This window comes from Colletotrichum tamarilloi (genome assembly GCF_030869305.1).
Source record: "Colletotrichum tamarilloi strain Tom-12 chromosome Unknown Scaffold_118.1, whole genome shotgun sequence".
NCBI classification, from domain to species: Eukaryota; Fungi; Ascomycota; class Sordariomycetes; order Glomerellales; family Glomerellaceae; genus Colletotrichum; species Colletotrichum tamarilloi.
Genome location: NW_026849501.1, coordinates 83926 through 100773, shown reverse-complemented (window position 1 = coordinate 100773; position 16848 = coordinate 83926). Strand labels below are relative to the sequence as shown.

General features: G+C 51.7%; 6 protein-coding genes across 6 annotated transcripts; 3 read left to right on the top strand and 3 right to left on the bottom strand.

Annotated features, from left to right (window-relative positions):
- Positions 1-1434: 1434 nt before the first annotated feature.
- On the top strand, positions 1435-6297 carry CTAM01_14310 (ABC-2 type transporter; the record flags this gene model as incomplete). Its single annotated transcript, XM_060530311.1, has 7 exons — positions 1435-2275; positions 2331-2533; positions 2634-4169; positions 4231-5181; positions 5245-5478; positions 5551-5780; positions 5871-6297. The coding sequence occupies 7 exons, from the start codon at positions 1435-1437 to the stop codon at positions 6295-6297; spliced, it is 4422 nt and encodes a 1473-aa protein (XP_060375145.1).
- Positions 6298-6633: 336 nt separating this feature from the next.
- On the bottom strand, positions 6634-7341 carry CTAM01_14309 (uncharacterized protein; the record flags this gene model as incomplete). Its single annotated transcript, XM_060530310.1, has 1 exon — positions 6634-7341. One exon carries the CDS (start codon positions 7339-7341, stop codon positions 6634-6636), a length of 708 nt encoding a protein of 235 aa, XP_060375144.1.
- Positions 7342-9085: 1744 nt separating this feature from the next.
- On the top strand, positions 9086-10169 carry CTAM01_14308 (uncharacterized protein; the record flags this gene model as incomplete). Its single annotated transcript, XM_060530309.1, has 3 exons — positions 9086-9114; positions 9182-9648; positions 9706-10169. The coding sequence occupies 3 exons, from the start codon at positions 9086-9088 to the stop codon at positions 10167-10169; spliced, it is 960 nt and encodes a 319-aa protein (XP_060375143.1).
- Positions 10170-11659: 1490 nt separating this feature from the next.
- CTAM01_14307 (aryl-alcohol dehydrogenase AAD14) lies at positions 11660-12820 on the top strand (the record flags this gene model as incomplete). The annotated part of the gene is made up of 1 exon (XM_060530308.1): positions 11660-12820. One exon carries the CDS (start codon positions 11660-11662, stop codon positions 12818-12820), a length of 1161 nt encoding a protein of 386 aa, XP_060375142.1.
- Positions 12821-13016: 196 nt separating this feature from the next.
- Positions 13017-14729, bottom strand: CTAM01_14306 (uncharacterized protein; the record flags this gene model as incomplete). Its single annotated transcript, XM_060530307.1, has 6 exons — positions 13017-13348; positions 13401-13471; positions 13527-13671; positions 13732-14098; positions 14161-14501; positions 14708-14729. 6 exons carry the CDS (start codon positions 14727-14729, stop codon positions 13017-13019), a joined length of 1278 nt encoding a protein of 425 aa, XP_060375141.1.
- Positions 14730-16088: 1359 nt separating this feature from the next.
- On the bottom strand, positions 16089-16241 carry CTAM01_14305 (uncharacterized protein; the record flags this gene model as incomplete). The annotated part of the gene is made up of 1 exon (XM_060530306.1): positions 16089-16241. One exon carries the CDS (start codon positions 16239-16241, stop codon positions 16089-16091), a length of 153 nt encoding a protein of 50 aa, XP_060375140.1.
- Between the last annotated feature and the right edge of the window lie 607 nt (positions 16242-16848).

Here is a 16848-nt window from a genome sequence, read left to right as displayed (position 1 = left end):
TCCTCGAGAGCCTGACGAAGCTGATCTTCGGTATATTGAGGCATTATATATAGAAGAAGACATGTGCAAAAGATGAGCCCATTTGGACGCGAATTGAAAATGTTGTGATAAAAGGAGGTTGGGGGTGGGCATTGGGTTGTGGTGGATTTTCGCGTTTTTGTGGGTGCCAGAAACAGGGGGGTGCCAGGAAGTGGGTATGTTGACTTACATCGCTCACAAATGGGTGTGTCACGACTACATCTAAGCTGGGAGGGTATAAGCATGGCACAAGTTGCAAGCAGACTGACGGCACAACGTACCTTTTTGCTGCGACAATTCGTACACTACCAATGAAATGTAAGTTTCATGCCATCAGACCCATAACAGCTCCCAGCTATGCTAGGGTGTACGCTTCAAAGAATCGCCTGAAGAGGACCTTGAAGCGGGCAGGGCTTGGGATACTCGAATTGAATTTGATGGAAAATGCGGGCTTACCGAAAGGCCGTTCAAAACCACAACTTCTTGCCGCTCCATGGGCACCAAGGTCCCCATCTACAGCGCGTGGAATGCCGAGGCTGTGATTCCAGATGGGTTTTGGATAAGGGAATACAAATGACAGAGCCGCAACTGGCTCGGAGTATCCAAGGGTCTCAGTGCATACGGACGCACCGATCAGCTTTTGTTGTCGAAGATGGGGGGAAACCGGATGACACGCGCCAGCGCCTTACGGGCCTCAAAACTGCAAGCCAGTGTAGCCTAGGTAGGGTTCTCCACACACGATCTCACTTCAGAGTCATCAACGGTGTGGAACTTGGCGCATGTTCGGACATGTTTCTCGGAAGAAACGACACAGTGACCGCGGACTGCCACGAGCTTGGCTTCGTCGAATTGACCTTGCCCCAATTGGGACCGCCTACGGCGCTCTTTCCATCCTTGGCAGCTGTGACGTGCCGCGGTTCTCGTCTCTGAGTGGAAGATGGGCCCTCCAGACCCACCTAATCGGTCTTTCGCATTTTCCGAAAGTGCGGCACCGTCTTCAGCGCGCTCCTTCCCGGCCGTGGTCGGTTCGCCGGAACGCCTTCCGGATCGACGACGTCCAAAGGCATTTCGCACTTTCCGAGAACACAACCTGCATCTTCTCCACCAACACACAATTGCGGATGGAACTCAATTCGAATTTCAAACACAGTCATGGAAACTCTCTCTATTCTTCTTTCCACGAGACAAGAGAACTTGTTCACTGTATACAAAGACCCGGGCACCTCCTTGATGATTTAACTTGGGGTTGTCAATGGTAGAGATTCACTTCACGGTCCACTTTTCCATCTTTCCTACACATCTACTCTGACTAAGATTCAGCCCGAATTACATCTCCCAACCATAAGTCCTACGGTGTAGAGCTTACGCGAGTGGTCCCAAAGTCTGCCTCCCACCGGCACCGAGAATAGTTGCAAAATGCCGGCACCCGCGATCTTGGACCCCGGTCCTCATGCGAATGAACCCCATGCATCCACATTCGACGGCATCGGAAGCGTCCCGATCCTATTAGATGCCGAAGAAGCTGAAGAAGAAGTCCATGACTTGGCTAGGCGCCTAACCTCGGCGTCTCATGGAGGAGGCCATAACCTATTTCCTGAGCCATCCGACGCCACACTCGATCCAAAGAGCGACAAATTCGACGCTCGAAGATGGGCCGCAGCTTTCTATAGGCTCCAGACCAATGCTCTTCTCGGAAATGCACCCAATACGGTGGGTCTTGCTTTTAAGGATTTGCAAGTCTATGGCTTGGGAACGACTACGGACTATCAGAAGACTGTTGGCAACTTCTTTTTGGAGGCTGCCGCCTTAATTTCCTGGTTATCTTCCTCAGGAAAGAAGCAGCGCATCGACATTTTGCACGACTTGGAAGGCGTCATTCAAAGTGGAGAGATGCTTGCAGTGCTTGGTCCACCCGGCTCTGGCTGTACAACGTTGCTCAAGACTATCGCTGGCGAGACCCACGGTTTCTATATCGCTGATGGAGCGACCATTAACTATCAAGGCATCTCCCCGAAAGAGATGAAAACATCGTTCAAAGGAGAAGCAATCTACACTGCAGAATTCGACCATCACTTTCCCTACCTAACTGTCGGGGAAACCCTCTACTTTGCAGCTAGGGCACGGTGCCCCCAGAATATGGAACTTCCGCATGGAATCTCTGAGCACCAGTACGCGGAGCACCTTCGTGACGTCGTCATGGCACTTTTGGGTATCTCACACACGAAGGAAACGCGGGTTGGAGACGACTTTGTCCGTGGTGAGGAGCTCGCGTCTTTGATAACTCTAAGGCAACCTAGACTAAATCTTCGTAGGGGTTAGCGGAGGCGAGCGGAAGAGGGTCAGTATCGCGGAGGCCGCCTTGAGCTATTCTCCTCTTCAATGCTGGGACAATAGCACGCGAGGTCTCGATTCTGCCAATGCAATCGAGTTCTGTCGAACCCTCCGCATGCAGGCAGACGTTTTCGGCTGCAGCTCCTCTGTGGCCATTTACCAAGCACCCCAGGAAGCCTATGAAGTGAGTTTTATCTCTTGTTTCCCTGCTCTGCCATTCTTGCTTTTATCGCTAAATGCTTATTTCCGCCGCTGGAATGTTTCGTTACTCATCATATGGACAGCTTTTTGACAAAGTCATCGTCCTTTACGAAGGCCGCCAGATCTTCTTCGGGAAATCCACCGATGCGAAAGCCTATTTCGAAAATCTTGGTTTCCTGTGTCCGGAGCAGAAGACCACTGCCGACTTCCTGACTTCAATGACAAGCTCTTCCGAGAGAATTGTGCAACCCGAGTGGAAAGGCCGAACACCGCCGCGGAGTCCTGAAGAGTTTGCTCAAGCTTGGAAAGATAGCCAGCATCGCCGAAACCTGTTGGAGGAGATCGATTCGTTCGAGCAGCAGTACCCTTTTGGCGGAGATACGCACAAGAAGTTTTCGGCCACTCGACGAGCGCATCAGTCCAAAGCGCAGCGATCTTCGTCACCATATACGTTGTCCTACGTGCAGCAAATCAGCCTCAATCTGTGGCGCAGCTTCAAACTACTGATTAGCGAGCCGTGGATGACCATCACAATGTTGACGACCAATTTCTTCGAATCTCTTATTATCTCAAGCATCTTCTACAACTTGGCACCAAACTCTTCCAGTCTCTACAACCGTAATCTTCTGATATTCTACACCATTCTCATCAATGCTATGGGTAGCATTATGGAGATTCTCACGCTCTATGGAAAGAGAAAGATCATCGAGAAGCATGCCAGATACGCACTCTATCATCCAAGTGCTGAGGCCGTTGCCGCAATGCTCGTCGACTTACCGTACAAGATGATCAACGCGTTGTTCATCAATGTGCCAATCTATTTTATGACGAATTTACGGCGCGAGTCAGCCGGGCCTTTTTTCTTCTTCCTATTGTTCTCTTTCACTATCACAGTCTCCATGTCCATGATCTTTCGATTCCTCGGCTCCGTTACCAAGACGACCTCGCAAGCTCTGGCGCCCTCAGCTATCATCCTGCTGGCACTGATGCTGTTCAGCGGCTTTGCTATGCCGCAGTCATACCTTAGCGACTGGATTGGATGGATTCGCTGGATCAACCCCGTCTTCTACGCGCAAGAAGGTCTCGCACTAAACGAATTCGTTGGACGGAATTTCACCTGCTCGCAGTTTGTCCCGACAGGACCCGGTTACGCAACTGCTACATTGGATGAACGTGTCTGTGATATTGGTGGAGCGATGCCGGGTTCCAATTCCGTAAATGGTGAAGAGCACCTTCGAGTCGTCTATGGGTTCCTGACCGGTCATCGCTGGAGAAATTTTGGCATCTTGGTTGCCATCACCATCTTCTTCATGTCTCTCTATCTTGTCGCCGTCGAGCTGGTTTCATCTGAGAGATCCAAGGGCGAAGTGTTGCTTTTCAAGCGTAGGGCGCTGAAGAGTGCCAAGAAAGGTCATGATGATATCGAGACTTTGGGAGGAAACCCGTCGCAGCCAACGATACAGGTAGATGACGACAGCGATAACTCAGACCTCGCGAAGCAAACGTCTGTGTTTCATTGGAACGACGTCTGCTACGATGTGCAAGTCAAAGGCGAGGCCCGCAGGATCCTTGATCACTGTGACGGCTGGGTGAAGCCCGGGACGTTGACAGCACTGATGGTGGGTTCCTGCCTTATTCCTAATTGGCTACCAGACGTGGCTAACATACGTATCATCACAGGGAGTCTCGGGAGCTGGTAAGACGAGCCTTTTAGATGTTCTGGCCAGTCGTGTCACCATGGGTGTTGTTAGTGGAGAGATGCTCGTCGACGGGCAGCTACGAGACTCTTCGTTCCAACGCAAGACGGGATACGTCACACAGCAGGACCTTCACCTCCACACAGCGACCGTAAGAGAAGCGTTGAGTTTCAGTGCTCTACTACGACAACCTAAGCGGTACAGCCGAGAAGAGAAGTTGGCCTACGTGGACACAGTGATTGATCTCCTCGGCATGCAGGAGTATGCAGAGGCTGTGATTGGGGACCTGGGCGAGGGGCTTAACGTTGAACAACGTAAACGTTTGACCATTGGAGTAGAGCTAGCTGCCCGACCACAGCTGCTGCTTTTCCTGGACGAACCAACATCGGGTCTCGACAGTCAGACATCGTGGTCAATCTGTGATTTGATGGAGAAGCTGACGAGGAATGGGCAAGCGATTCTCTGTACAATACATCAACCTTCGGCATCGCTATTCCAGAGGTTCGATCGGTTGTTGTTGCTTGCCAGAGGTGGACGGACGGTGTACTTCGGCGACATTGGCAAGAACTCACACATTCTCATCGATTATCTCAGCCGGCACGGAGCTCCAGCCTACCAACCTGGATCCAACCCTGCCGAGTACATGCTGGAGGTGATTGGGGCAGCACCGAAGGCGCATACCGATATCGACTGGCCTGCCGTATGGAGGCAAAGCAACGAATACCAGGCCGTTCAGACTGAGCTTGCGAGGTTATCATCACATGCAGACGAGAAAGGGGCCACATCTACAACAGCAGATCATGATGCATCTACGTACGCGGAGTTCGCTGCAGGTTTTGGTGTGCAGATACGACAGGTGACGAGACGAGTCTTCCAGCAGTACTGGCGCAGTCCTTCGTATATCTTTTCTAAGTCCATCTTGACGTTCGGTTCGGTAAGCGCTATTTGCAGAGCATTGAGTCGAGTACGCCACAAGAAAGCTGACTGACGCGGACAGGCCTTGTTCATTGGGCTTACGCTCCTCGGCGGTAACAATACCGAACGCGGTCTCCGGAATCAGATGTTTGGCGTTTACATCTTTCTCTTCATCTTCAGCCAGATGGTGCAGCAGATCATGCCGGTCTTTGTCTCTCAGCGTACCATGTACGAAGCCCGCGAGCGGCCGGCGAAATCGTATTCTTGGATGGCATTTATGGGTGCTAATGTCATCGTCGAGATGTTTTGGAACTCTGTAAGTGAACATCATAGGCAACGCAAAGCCCTTGCCTGGCGCCAAACTCTATACTAACAATTGGGCGGCTAGATCATGGCCATCTTCTCGTTCCTGTTCTGGTTTTATCCCATGAGACTCGATCGCAACGCCGAATGGACAGATTCCGTTCACTCGCGCGGCATGACGCTTTTTCTCATCTGCTGGGTCTTCTTTTTGTTCTCGAGCACGTTTGCGCATCTTATGATTGCTGGTCTTGGCAGCGCCGAGGTTGCGGGTGGGATCATGAATTTGCTTTTCATTCTCATGTTTGCTTTCTGCGGGTAAGTGCATCCCAACATTGAGCTGCCACAATTTGTCCTACTCGGGGTGACTTGAGAAATTTGATCGAAAAAAACTGACGATGGCAAAAGTGTATTGGCTGGCCCGAATGAATTGCCGGGTTTCTGGATCTTCATGTATCGCGTCAACCCGTTCACCTATATTGTAGAGGGTTTCCTCAGCGTCGGCCTCGCCAATGCACCGGTGGTATGCAGCGCTTCTGAGCTGCTGGAGTTCGCCGCACCCGCTAATGGCACCTGTGGTGAGTACATGGCTGCGTATATACTGGAGAAGGGCGGCTACTTGGTGGATGCCGGCACGAACGCTTGCCAGTACTGCGGCATGGCCGATACGAATGCGTTCTTGTCGAGCATGAACATGAGCTTCGACAACAGGTGGCGCGACTTTGGTTTCATTTGGGTATTTTGCGTATTCAATGTCGCTACGGCGGCGGCTTTGTACTGGGCCGTCAGGGTTCCAAAGAATGATTTCAAGAGTCACAACTCGGGCAAGGCCTGAAGTAAAATAGAAGGATAGAAAACATTGGGAAAGTAGAGACGGATGAACAGAGTATTCAATCTTGGTACCATTCCGTCAAATGGCAGTTTGAGGAATAAGTCTCACGATTGAGGGGACTTGGAGTTGACAAGGAGGGACTGGATGGTACGTCGAACAATGCAGATGATCAATTCATGCAGGCTGTAGTACATTACAATGAAGATAGAATCGTTACACATCGACGCCGTACAGGTATGAAATGGAAAGAGGAAAACAAACGAAATAGTACAACAACCGCAGTTACGCCTTCCACCACCTGCTCGCTTGGTTCTAGAAAGTAAGACATAGTAGACCTCCCTACTCCTGCCATCCGGCCATGGAGCTCGCCATCTCCCAGTCTCCGCTCGCCACTTGTCGCCAGCTAGACGAGATCTGACACTCCTCGGCCTCGAGCTCGTTGTTATCATTCATGCGGAAGATGGTGACGTCGCAGCAGATGGACATGGCCATGAGGCCGACCTCGCAGACGTGGGGCTTGTGCATCTTGAAGCTCATGGGCGGGTCGGCGTGTTCCTTGAGCATCTCCTTAAGGGTGGGCTCAGAGCGCTCCGAATAGACCTCGGCATCGCCAAAGAGGAGCGGGTTGCACATGATGGCGCCTTTGCCAATGTACTTCAGGGCGCTCTTGGGCTTGTGGCAGAGGGCGCCCCAGAGGAGCGTCTCCATCTCGATTGCCTTTGCGTGGTTGCGGAGCTTGATCGTGTTGAGGGGTCCTTCTTCTTCCGAGTCGTCTTCTTCGTCGGTGTCGTAGTGGCGCATTTGCTTGGGACCGCTCGACTCCTTCTTCTCCTTCTTGGATTTGCTCGACTTCTTCTTCTTCTTCTTTTCGACGCCGTCGGGAGAGCCGACTTCTTCGGGCTTCTTTTCGCGGCGGGCTAGTTGTTTGCCTTCGAGGTTTGCGTCGTCGGCGATGCCGGAGAATTGGGGCTTCTTCTTCTTCTGCTTCTGCTCGGCGCCTGGACCGTGGGGGGAGGGGTCTGTTGTAAGACCTAGGACGGAAGGCATTTTGGTTGGTTGGATTGGTTGGGTTGGTTGTCTTGTTCTTCAGTTGTTATGGATATCGATATCCCTTTTGGAATCGCTAGATGCCGCTATGATATGCTCCGGATAATCGTGAACTCGTCAACTCGTTTGCTCGCTATGTGTGTGGGTGAGAGTAGTGGTTGGTGTAAGTGGGTGTGGAAGCTGCGGAATCATAGCACTAAGACGGGGACGCAGGCTACTAAAGGCGACGGGGAAGGGGGCACGCATCATACGTCGTTCTCTGTGCTTCAGTCACGCGGTCCCTGCGCAGACGACAGACGTTGACGTCCATGTCCCAGAGTTTTCCCAGTGCTTCATTCACTTTGCTGGCCGAATCTTGGAATTTTCCTGCTTTGATGCACCGAGTGTGACGTCAGCCGTCGTGGCCGCACGGCGCGTTGGTGGATGAGAAACAGGGTTTCATAGGCGGGCAGCACGTCGTTCGCGGGGGAAGAGCTGGGAGAGCTCTGTGGCTACTCTTCCCACGCAGCAAATACCCGGTGCCAATTGGGGGCTGACTGTACAACGGGGGGCCACAGCGGCGAGCCCCGCACTGCGATCGATATGACATCAGGTCCTGCAGGATGCAACTATGCGGCGATCTCTTAGACTCTTTCAGGAGTCCAGAACGCTGACTCAGCTGAATTTTGCAGGGTAGGGCCAGGGGATATCCCTGATTTGGGGGACGAACAGGGCAGAGGATGAGGGAGGAAGATGTCAGTTCTAGTGAGGGACCACGCAACAAGATTCTAGCCTTTGGTTGATATGTGTGTGGTTGAATCTGCTGTTGCCGCATAGCCGCTAACATTCTTACCCAGGTAGTTGGCGACGCATGAAAACTAACGGTCTCCCACACCCTGAAGTGAACTGGACTAAACTGTTACCGTGTCTAGCGAGTCCGTTGGATTGAAGCGGGTTTCAGACTGCTTGACGTCCACCGTCTTTGACCAAAAGGTTCCCCGCCCCCGTTTGGCAGTGGAACAATTCGGGAATACTTCCATCGATGAGTTCAGCCACCTGTGAGACTCTTCAGCTTGAAAAGCTGCCAACAGACGCGCTCTGTGCTCACATATTTCGGACAAGTCATCGGAGGCGAAGATGACGGACGAACGAAAGGCTGTGAGAGGGAGCTTCTCTAACGACTAGAAAACACCAAGAACATGGCATTTTCGGTTCAAGAGTCCCACTCAGCTCGCAGGGCATCAAGCAGTCTGTCGCGTGGTCATAACATCCAATCACTTCAACATCCTGCTCATTCAAGTCCCCATTTTGCATTTTGGAATTGATATTGGTTCAAGGCGCGCGGCAAGCCAGGTTTCAAGAGGCCTTCACTGGGTTACTATCCCTCTTCGAGAGGGATTTTGTCTCGCCGACTCTGAGCTTTCGAAGCTTACCGAGCGACCTTTCTTTTTGTGGAATTGGAAGGCAATACCATTCGAAAAGTGACAGCAGCCGACTGGCTCGTTCATCCCGAGTAGAAACCCGGGGCTTAGCCGGAGTAGCCCGAACGTAAGTGGGGCGGACTGCGGAGTAACGCCGAAAGGCAACCACGGGATTTCACCGCGCGGTACCAACAACGCATTTACTGGTCCGACCCTGTGCCGGTGCGGGGAATCCCATGGCTTGCGATCTTTCAAGAAGGATTCCGAGAAAAAAGCTCGCGCAACTCGGAAAAGTAGAGGCCCCAGGATCGAAAGTCCATGCTGACTGACGCAACGAGTGAAAAATGGAGTCTTCCAAGTTCACTACTGCTCGGTAAGTGATTCAAAAATAACTTCGCAACGTAACTCTACGCGCGTGGCTGATACTTCCGGTTTGAAAGGTCGAACCTCTCGCCGGATAGTTGGGATACTCACGTCCATGTGTTCGACGCATCAATAGGGCCCTTTGCGCCCGGCAGATCGTACACGCCCGCTCGGGCGACGGCACAACAGCTCTTGGATCTCAGTTCCAGTCTAACCCGGGCAACACCTCTCAACATCGTACTTGTTCAACCATCGCCGTACGGAAGCGATAATACAGTGCTTTTGCGTTCGCTGAAAAGCTTGCGCGAGGGTGGCAGTCGCATCGTCCGGGGTATCGCCGTGGTGGACATTGAGAAGATTTCTGACGCAAATCTCATGGAACTGCATGATGCGGGCGTGCGCGGGTTGAGAATCAACAAGCAAGCAGATGGCAAGTCGACAGATCTCAACGCACTTAAAGACACTATTTTGCAGACCGCTTCGAGGATTCAATACCTCCCGGGCTGGAAGATTCAGCTATTTTGCGCTCCTGCTATGTGGGAAGGTGAGACTCACTTCTAGCTGGAATCCGAGGTAGAGCAAACACTAAAGGACGAAACAGACTTGTATGACACAATAGTCGCCCTTCCAGTTCAAGTTATTGCAGACCACGTCGGCGGGATACGAGCTCTATCCAAATTGCAGCTCAACGCGGCAACAAGCAGCCTAGACGATCCCACGAAGCAGCCCGGCTTCGAAGCTCTTGTTAAACTCGCAAGAGCCTCAAAGGCCATTGTCAAGCTTTCGGGATTCTATCGACTATCTGATAGGACGGAATCCGGTTGCGATGATATGGAGCCAATTGTCAAGGCCTTGGTTGAGGCGGTTCCGCATCGCTTGGTTTGGGGCAGCGACTGGCCTCATACTGGGGAGGGTAAAGATCGTGTGAATCGAGGCTTGGAGGCGGTGGAAGAGTTTAGAGAAATTGACGACGCCCGGATCATCCAAAACTTGAGAAGCTGGGTTGAGGACGAGAAGGCATGGATGGGTTTAATGGTTCAGAACCCCGCGGGATTTTATGCTTGAGCAGAGCTGTGCTTATTGGTCATCCTGGTGTCGTGGCAGAGCAAACTTCATACGATCTCATCGGATAATGAGTTGGCGGTAGGTGAAGAGCTACATCGGGGCCCGGCGTGACCCTCATTGAAATTAATCGATTTTCTGAAAATTACTCCACGTGGCAATATTGTATTTCACCCAAAACTGTAGAAGAGTTTGTGGTTCTCCTAGAGACGTCGTTGGCCCGATGAACGGACGGCTTAAGTCCGACGGCTTCTCCGCAAACGTCAGCGGGCTAGTCTGCTGGGGACTGAAACCTACAAATCAGGGGCATAAGCAACTCGCATGGAGCTAAACTAGCTTGATATCAATAGAAGAGGTCATAAGTTACCACCTCATGCTCGACTGTTGTAAAACGACTAGTAAGTGAAGCCATCTCGATAGTCTGTTGTACAGCCTTTGTCATCAGAACGTATGACCATGATATGTGATCTCAAATGGCTTCACAAGAACCTGACTGATCTCGGTCTAAGCCATTAGTACTGAGTTACCTATGTCTAGATCTTGAAGCTCGGAAAAAGGCATGCTGGCAGCTCGCAGCCCCAGCTCTGTTGAGAAGACCCATCGCAACGGACTGCCAAATCTTACGGCCGTTAAGTCCGATGATTGGTATGGGCAACTCTCTCCCCATCAACGTTGACGGACTCCGAGAACCCGCTGGGGCTACCCATGTTGCCCAGTGTCGTGGATCATCATGGAATTTACTTGATCTTCCATCTCAGTTGCCGACGGAGAATATCTAAGAATCTTCGTGCATCTAGTTGAGTATTGAGGCTCATGGGATCGAGTAAGTTTCCAAGAATATTGGAACTTTGACACTATACTTATCCGCGCTTTACATGTACGTATTAAGTCGTCGCTATATTGCCACCCTGATGGCAGGCTTGTAATGTCTCACAGCGCCTAGCTCGAGATCGATTAATTACTAAGACCTTTCCACCTGCTCGCTTCCGGGTCCGAAGTGGGCCCCGGGTCTGGGGGGATGGCGATCCACGCTAGGTAGTCTGCAACTGGGCCCCGCGAAGTGCCGCGTTGCATCCCAAGATCCGCAGTACCTGCGGACGAATATCGACCCGCATCTGCCCATTTCCAGGATTTCATCGTCGAAGTCCAGAAAGTGTTCCAACGTCATGGTGAAAGCACGGGGCACAAGCGGCCCCGATGGTGGACAGTTGATTCTTGTCGCTTGGCAATGAAACCCTGCATGCGTTCTCGGACTTTGTTCCTATACCCGGGTTGCAGAGTTTCTACTCACCGCTTGGAGCTGCTCCACGGGTGGCTTCACATGGCAAAGGTTGATATAAAGGCGAGCATTTTCAACGCAGTTCAGTTTGTCCCATTGCACAATTCCATCCAAAACAAGAAAAGGCACTAGTCCATCGTACCATTATTAGCTCAACCAAAACCTCACCATCAAGTACCTCTTGCCATACCCCACAGTTTGAACTCATCTCACGATGTCCGGCCTTCAAACCCTCTTCGCGCCGGCTCCCGAGCCCAAAACTGAGCTCGGTCGATACCGCGTTCTGTCCACCACCGCAGGTGTCAGGGTTTCCCCCCTCTGCCTGGGTGCAATGTCCATCGGCTCTGCGTGGTCGTCGTTCATGGGTTCCATGGAAAAGGAGGACTCTTTCAAGCTTCTCGACGCATTTGTCGATGCCGGCGGCAACTTCATCGACACCGCCAACAACTACCAGAACGAGGAGTCCGAGGAGATTCTGGGAGAATGGATGACCGACAGGAAGAACCGGGACACCATGTTCATTGCAACCAAGTTCACGACGCAGTACCGCAAACAGGCGCTCGGACCCGGAAAATGTGTCAATTATTCTGGCAACCACAAGAAATCGCTGCACCTCTCGGTCCGGGATTCCCTCAGAAAGCTGCAGACAGACTACATTGACCTGCTCTACATCCACTGGTGGGATTGGACGACCTCTGTCGAGGAGCTGATGGACTCGCTCCACATTCTGGTCGAGCAGGGTAAGGTCCTGTATCTCGGCGTTTCTGATACACCCGCTTGGGTTGTTTCCGCTGCGAACACCTACGCCAAGGCGCATGGGAAGACCCAGTTCTCCGTCTACCAGGGTCGCTGGAACGTTCTCATCCGCGACATGGAGCGGGACATCATCCCCATGGCTCGCCACTTTGGCATGGCCCTCTGCCCCTGGGACGTCCTCGGCGGCGGTAAGCTGCAGTCTAAGAAGCAGCTCGAGGAGCGCAAGAAGGCTGGCGAGGGCCTGCGTGCCATGTTTGGAGGGGATCAATCCGAGGATCAACGCAAGGCCAGCGAGGTTCTTGAGGAAGTTGCCAAGGAGCATGGCATTGAGAGCATCCAACAAATTGCCTTGGCGTACGTTATGCAAAAGGCGCGCTACGTTTTCCCGATTGTTGGTGGTCGCAAGGTGGAACACTTGCAAGATAACATCAAGGCCTTGAGCATTCATCTCACTGGGGAGCAGATCAAGAAGATTGAGAGCTTCAAGGAGTTTGATATCGGGTTCCCAATGAACTTCATCCTTGAGGATCCCAGAGAGGGCGGTGCAACGGCGCCATTGGTAGCTGCTTCTGCTCCGATGGCGTGGCAGTCTCAGGGTAAGCCGATTGGGCACGAGTAGAAATAGCACCTTGAGAGTTTGTGCAGTTGAAACATTAAGATCAATAATTTTACGGTTCATCAAGAACTGAGTGGTCCTTGTTCATTAGCACTATCTTGATATCATCTGAATGGCCCATTCGTGTATGTTGTCTCGTCAAATCATAAATCTCCGCAACGGGCTAAGCTATCGCGCTTCCGTCTGACCGCTTAGGGTCTCATTTCTTCCGGATATCCGGTGTTTTGGATATCAATGTCTTCTGTGAGTCCACAGTTGAGCCCGATGATGTGGAAGAGGCACCAGCAGTAGACATTGAGGCGCCTGACGAGACAATAGGAATTTTGTCTTCCTCAGGTTGCGCCACAGGTCTTTCTGATGCTCTCTCCGACCTCCTAACAGTGCTCCGAACCCTCATTTTGATAGCTTCGGGAAGATACTTAGTCTTGATTGCTGTGTCACGCAGCAGAACACGCAATACGGGAATAGTCGATGCCATGATCGTAATGGCTGTCTCAGCCCCGGCCCAAACGGCCAACTCTGCTCCCCCATCTGTAACTTGCATTAGACGAATACCGATTCTATGATAAGGGTCTTTACTTACGAGAAAAATCACCAGTGGTATCATTTACTGAGCGCATATATGATGCTTTGACAAACGCCGCTATTCCGGCCCTATTCAAGTGCGTTAGAAATCAATGGTAGGTCTTCATCGGAGTGAGAAACTTACAACATTCCCATACTCAAAGCCACAGATACACCGATCTTCTCCTTCCTGCTCAAAGTCAGACCAGATGACTCCTCGGCCGGCCTGGGCCGCATAAGAATGAGCCATGGGATGATTGATAAGGCGATGTCGAGGAGGCCAGAGTATACTGGCAAGACTTAGCACAGCTCAGGAAGACTATGGTAGAACATGTTGGACATTATCTTACCACTAACGAAGATTCCGAATGAAACAACCCACTTGAGATCGTAGCAGGTTCCCTCCGCGAATGGCTTCCATCTCTTCTCCAACGGTACACACCCAACCCAAAACGACAAGGAGGAAAATGCAAAGAGAACGTTCATGGAAATGATGGAAAACCACACAAAGGCCTTTTTCCACCCATCGCACATTCGTAATAGCGATATAGCGAACGCAGTCTTGCTCCAGACTTGACCGACAAAAGAGCACGTGATGGAAGAAAGACCGACGATAGCTAATACTGTAATGTTGTCGACGGTAATAGGGAAGTCGGGTCGGCCGAATCGGGATTTGATGATGAACTCATTGAGGGCGGCATCTGATGCTAGGACCAGCTATGCAGCAACTGTCAACACTGGAATAGTGACGAGACTCTTCAAGTTATGAGAGTTCTTACCCAGGAGGCAACCAGGATAATGTCCTCGATTCGGATCTTTGTGTACGTGTAGGATATCTTGCAGTATATCCTCAATCCAAGAAACACTGCTGAGAGAACGACTAGTGTCCATAAGACCGTTTGAATATTCTCAGCTTGGGCGGTATCGTCGGCGCGGATATTGAGGACCAACAGCGTCGTATCCAACTCGGATCTTGTCAAGTACGTCTGATTGGCAGCTCTGGCCACAGAGCCCAGCTCTTTGATCTGGCTTCTTGAACAGTGCTCACATCCTTGTGGTGGCACTACGGCCATATTCGATGTTCCGATGTGGATGTCGGTTGCGAGAGCGGCAGCGACACCTTCATGGCATGGACAGTTAGCACATGTCCGATGTATCTGACAGCGCGGAACGTTGGATCTTATAAGATCGACTGAATATGAAGCGTCGTACACGGAGAACACACCAACCCTCTTATCCTTCAAGAAACAGGCAAGTGGCGCCGTTTCATTATGTACTAGTATATGAGCTCCACGTGGGGACCAGTGGGCCATGAGGAGAACTGACAAGCTTCTGCCAGGATGACCATGACTGATCAAGCCCTGGATTCGAAAGCTTCGCATCGCAGCATCGAGCGGACACACGCGCGTCCGATTAAGATCCACAGTCCGCTTGCTGTCGCTGCTACTGAATAAAGAGGCGAAGCCCGGGCCAACATCTCTTACTTGGAGATATTGAGGCTCCGTGCGCCCGGGGGCTTGGAAATATGAATGGAAGACAACCTAAAAGCCTCGCTCTCATAGGACGGCACCTTTCCTCGGCGTACCATACGAGGATTTCCTTGTGCCAAGACGAGGGCGGCTCTTGGACCTCTTCTTCGTCTTGACTTTTCTCCCTCCTGCCGGCGTACTCGCGGGCACGGCGATGTGGAGACGCAAGTCTTCTCTTTCTCATCTCTCGCCCACCTCGGGCCGCCTACTGGCTCAGCGAACGGGCTATTTGAGTTATCACCACTGTCACAGCCATGTCGCGACTCAAGAAGAATCCCAGTGGCGCACGGCCAACATGGCCGATCCGGCCTTGTCTTTGCAAAAGCTTGACTTTCAATCAGATGTATACCTGCGTCCGATCAGGGCACCCCGGCTTTGACACAACTTTTGACCAAGATAATGACAGGATCTGTGAGGCGCGCTTCGCTTTCCTCACCCACCCACTGGCGGCTTTTGTCTTTCCCACTTTTTCTTAAGGGAATCGTCCCTTATCCTTATTCGGAATGACACAGTTCCGCTGTATCGATTCTTTTCTCCCATCTCTGCGGCCAACAGTTTGTCATCTCGCGGCAATGGTGAGGTTTCGTGGAAACAGCACTAGACATGGGGAACTGGCAGTTGTTTCGCTTGTTTGCCTTTCCCCCGTTACCTGTAGCTTAACGGTCCTTCCCGTTGCGGGGGGTCTTGGCGTCTTGGAGGTATGCACTTGTATTTCCCCTTACTCGATCATTGTAAGATCTACTGTGCAGGTTAGCGCGGGGCCATTGAGATCATCTATAAGACAGGCCAGTATGACGAACTACCTCCTCAGCTCGCTACGGGTGCATTCTCAGCTGTCAACACGACTCAGCGCTTTACGATTCAGCTGTCTCGTAATATCCCCACTTACATGCGGCGGCGGCATGGCGGATGGGGCCTCCCTCCTTTGCCCCAAAGTCGCATGCAAGTCATTTTCAACGAAACGACTCGCCATGCGGAATGCTGCTTGGGACGAAGAAGCAGGCCTTTCTCCTTTACCCGTGAAACCTCTTACTTTCCTGCCCGCTCCTATGTCCATCCACTCAATTTCTCCGCGCCCCTCCAACTGCGACGAATCGGGAAGTGGTTGTGCCGGTGATGGGATCGTCCCAGGAGCAACGTCCGTCCATGGGACTTCCTCATTCCATCTTCCTTATCTGTCAGTATGTGAAGGCCAGGCCAGACTGTTTTGTCGGAGTGGTTCGTTGGAAAGAAGAGCTGGATTTGGGACGATGGCGACGAAACATTCCCAGTTCCATTCCACTTTGCCGACAAAGCGCGATCGTGACAGACGCGATGTATATCGCAAGCATCTGCAACTTGTCACCTTGTCGAGAAGATTGAATAAGACAGGAAAGCCGTTCTTCCCGCACTATCTGGCAGCCACTCATGCACAGCTGCGCTCTCATCAGATGAATCAGCTGTTACTCACTCTCAATAGTACAGAAGCCGCCAAGCAATGACCGTGCTTAAATTGCGTCCTGCAGATTCTTCCCAACCCTCTAGATGTCGGTTTCCTTGTTCATGTCTCATATCAGCTGCTACAGCTGAAGAAATGGCAAGGCATCCGTGACCACTCGATTTCAATGTTCTTTGGGGCTGCTGTACATCTCGGAATGGTTATTAACCCAGAGACTAGAACGAATAGACTTCTGCAGAGCTGGCTCATCAGCCTCAAGCGCCGATGATCGTGCATACTTGGCACAGCTTGGCCATGGCTTATCCTTAAACCCGTCGGCTGCAGCCCTTCATTCTTTACAGCCCCGCCTTTTCGTCGTCGGAGTATGAATCGAGGGCTTTGAAGCTTGAATCTCGGCTGGCAAATCAAAGCTTGCATTCAGCTCCTCCCGTCGGCACCCTTTTGGAGCCCCATCGACGCAGCAAAACAGTGATCGTCGTGATGAAGCAGAATCTAATATT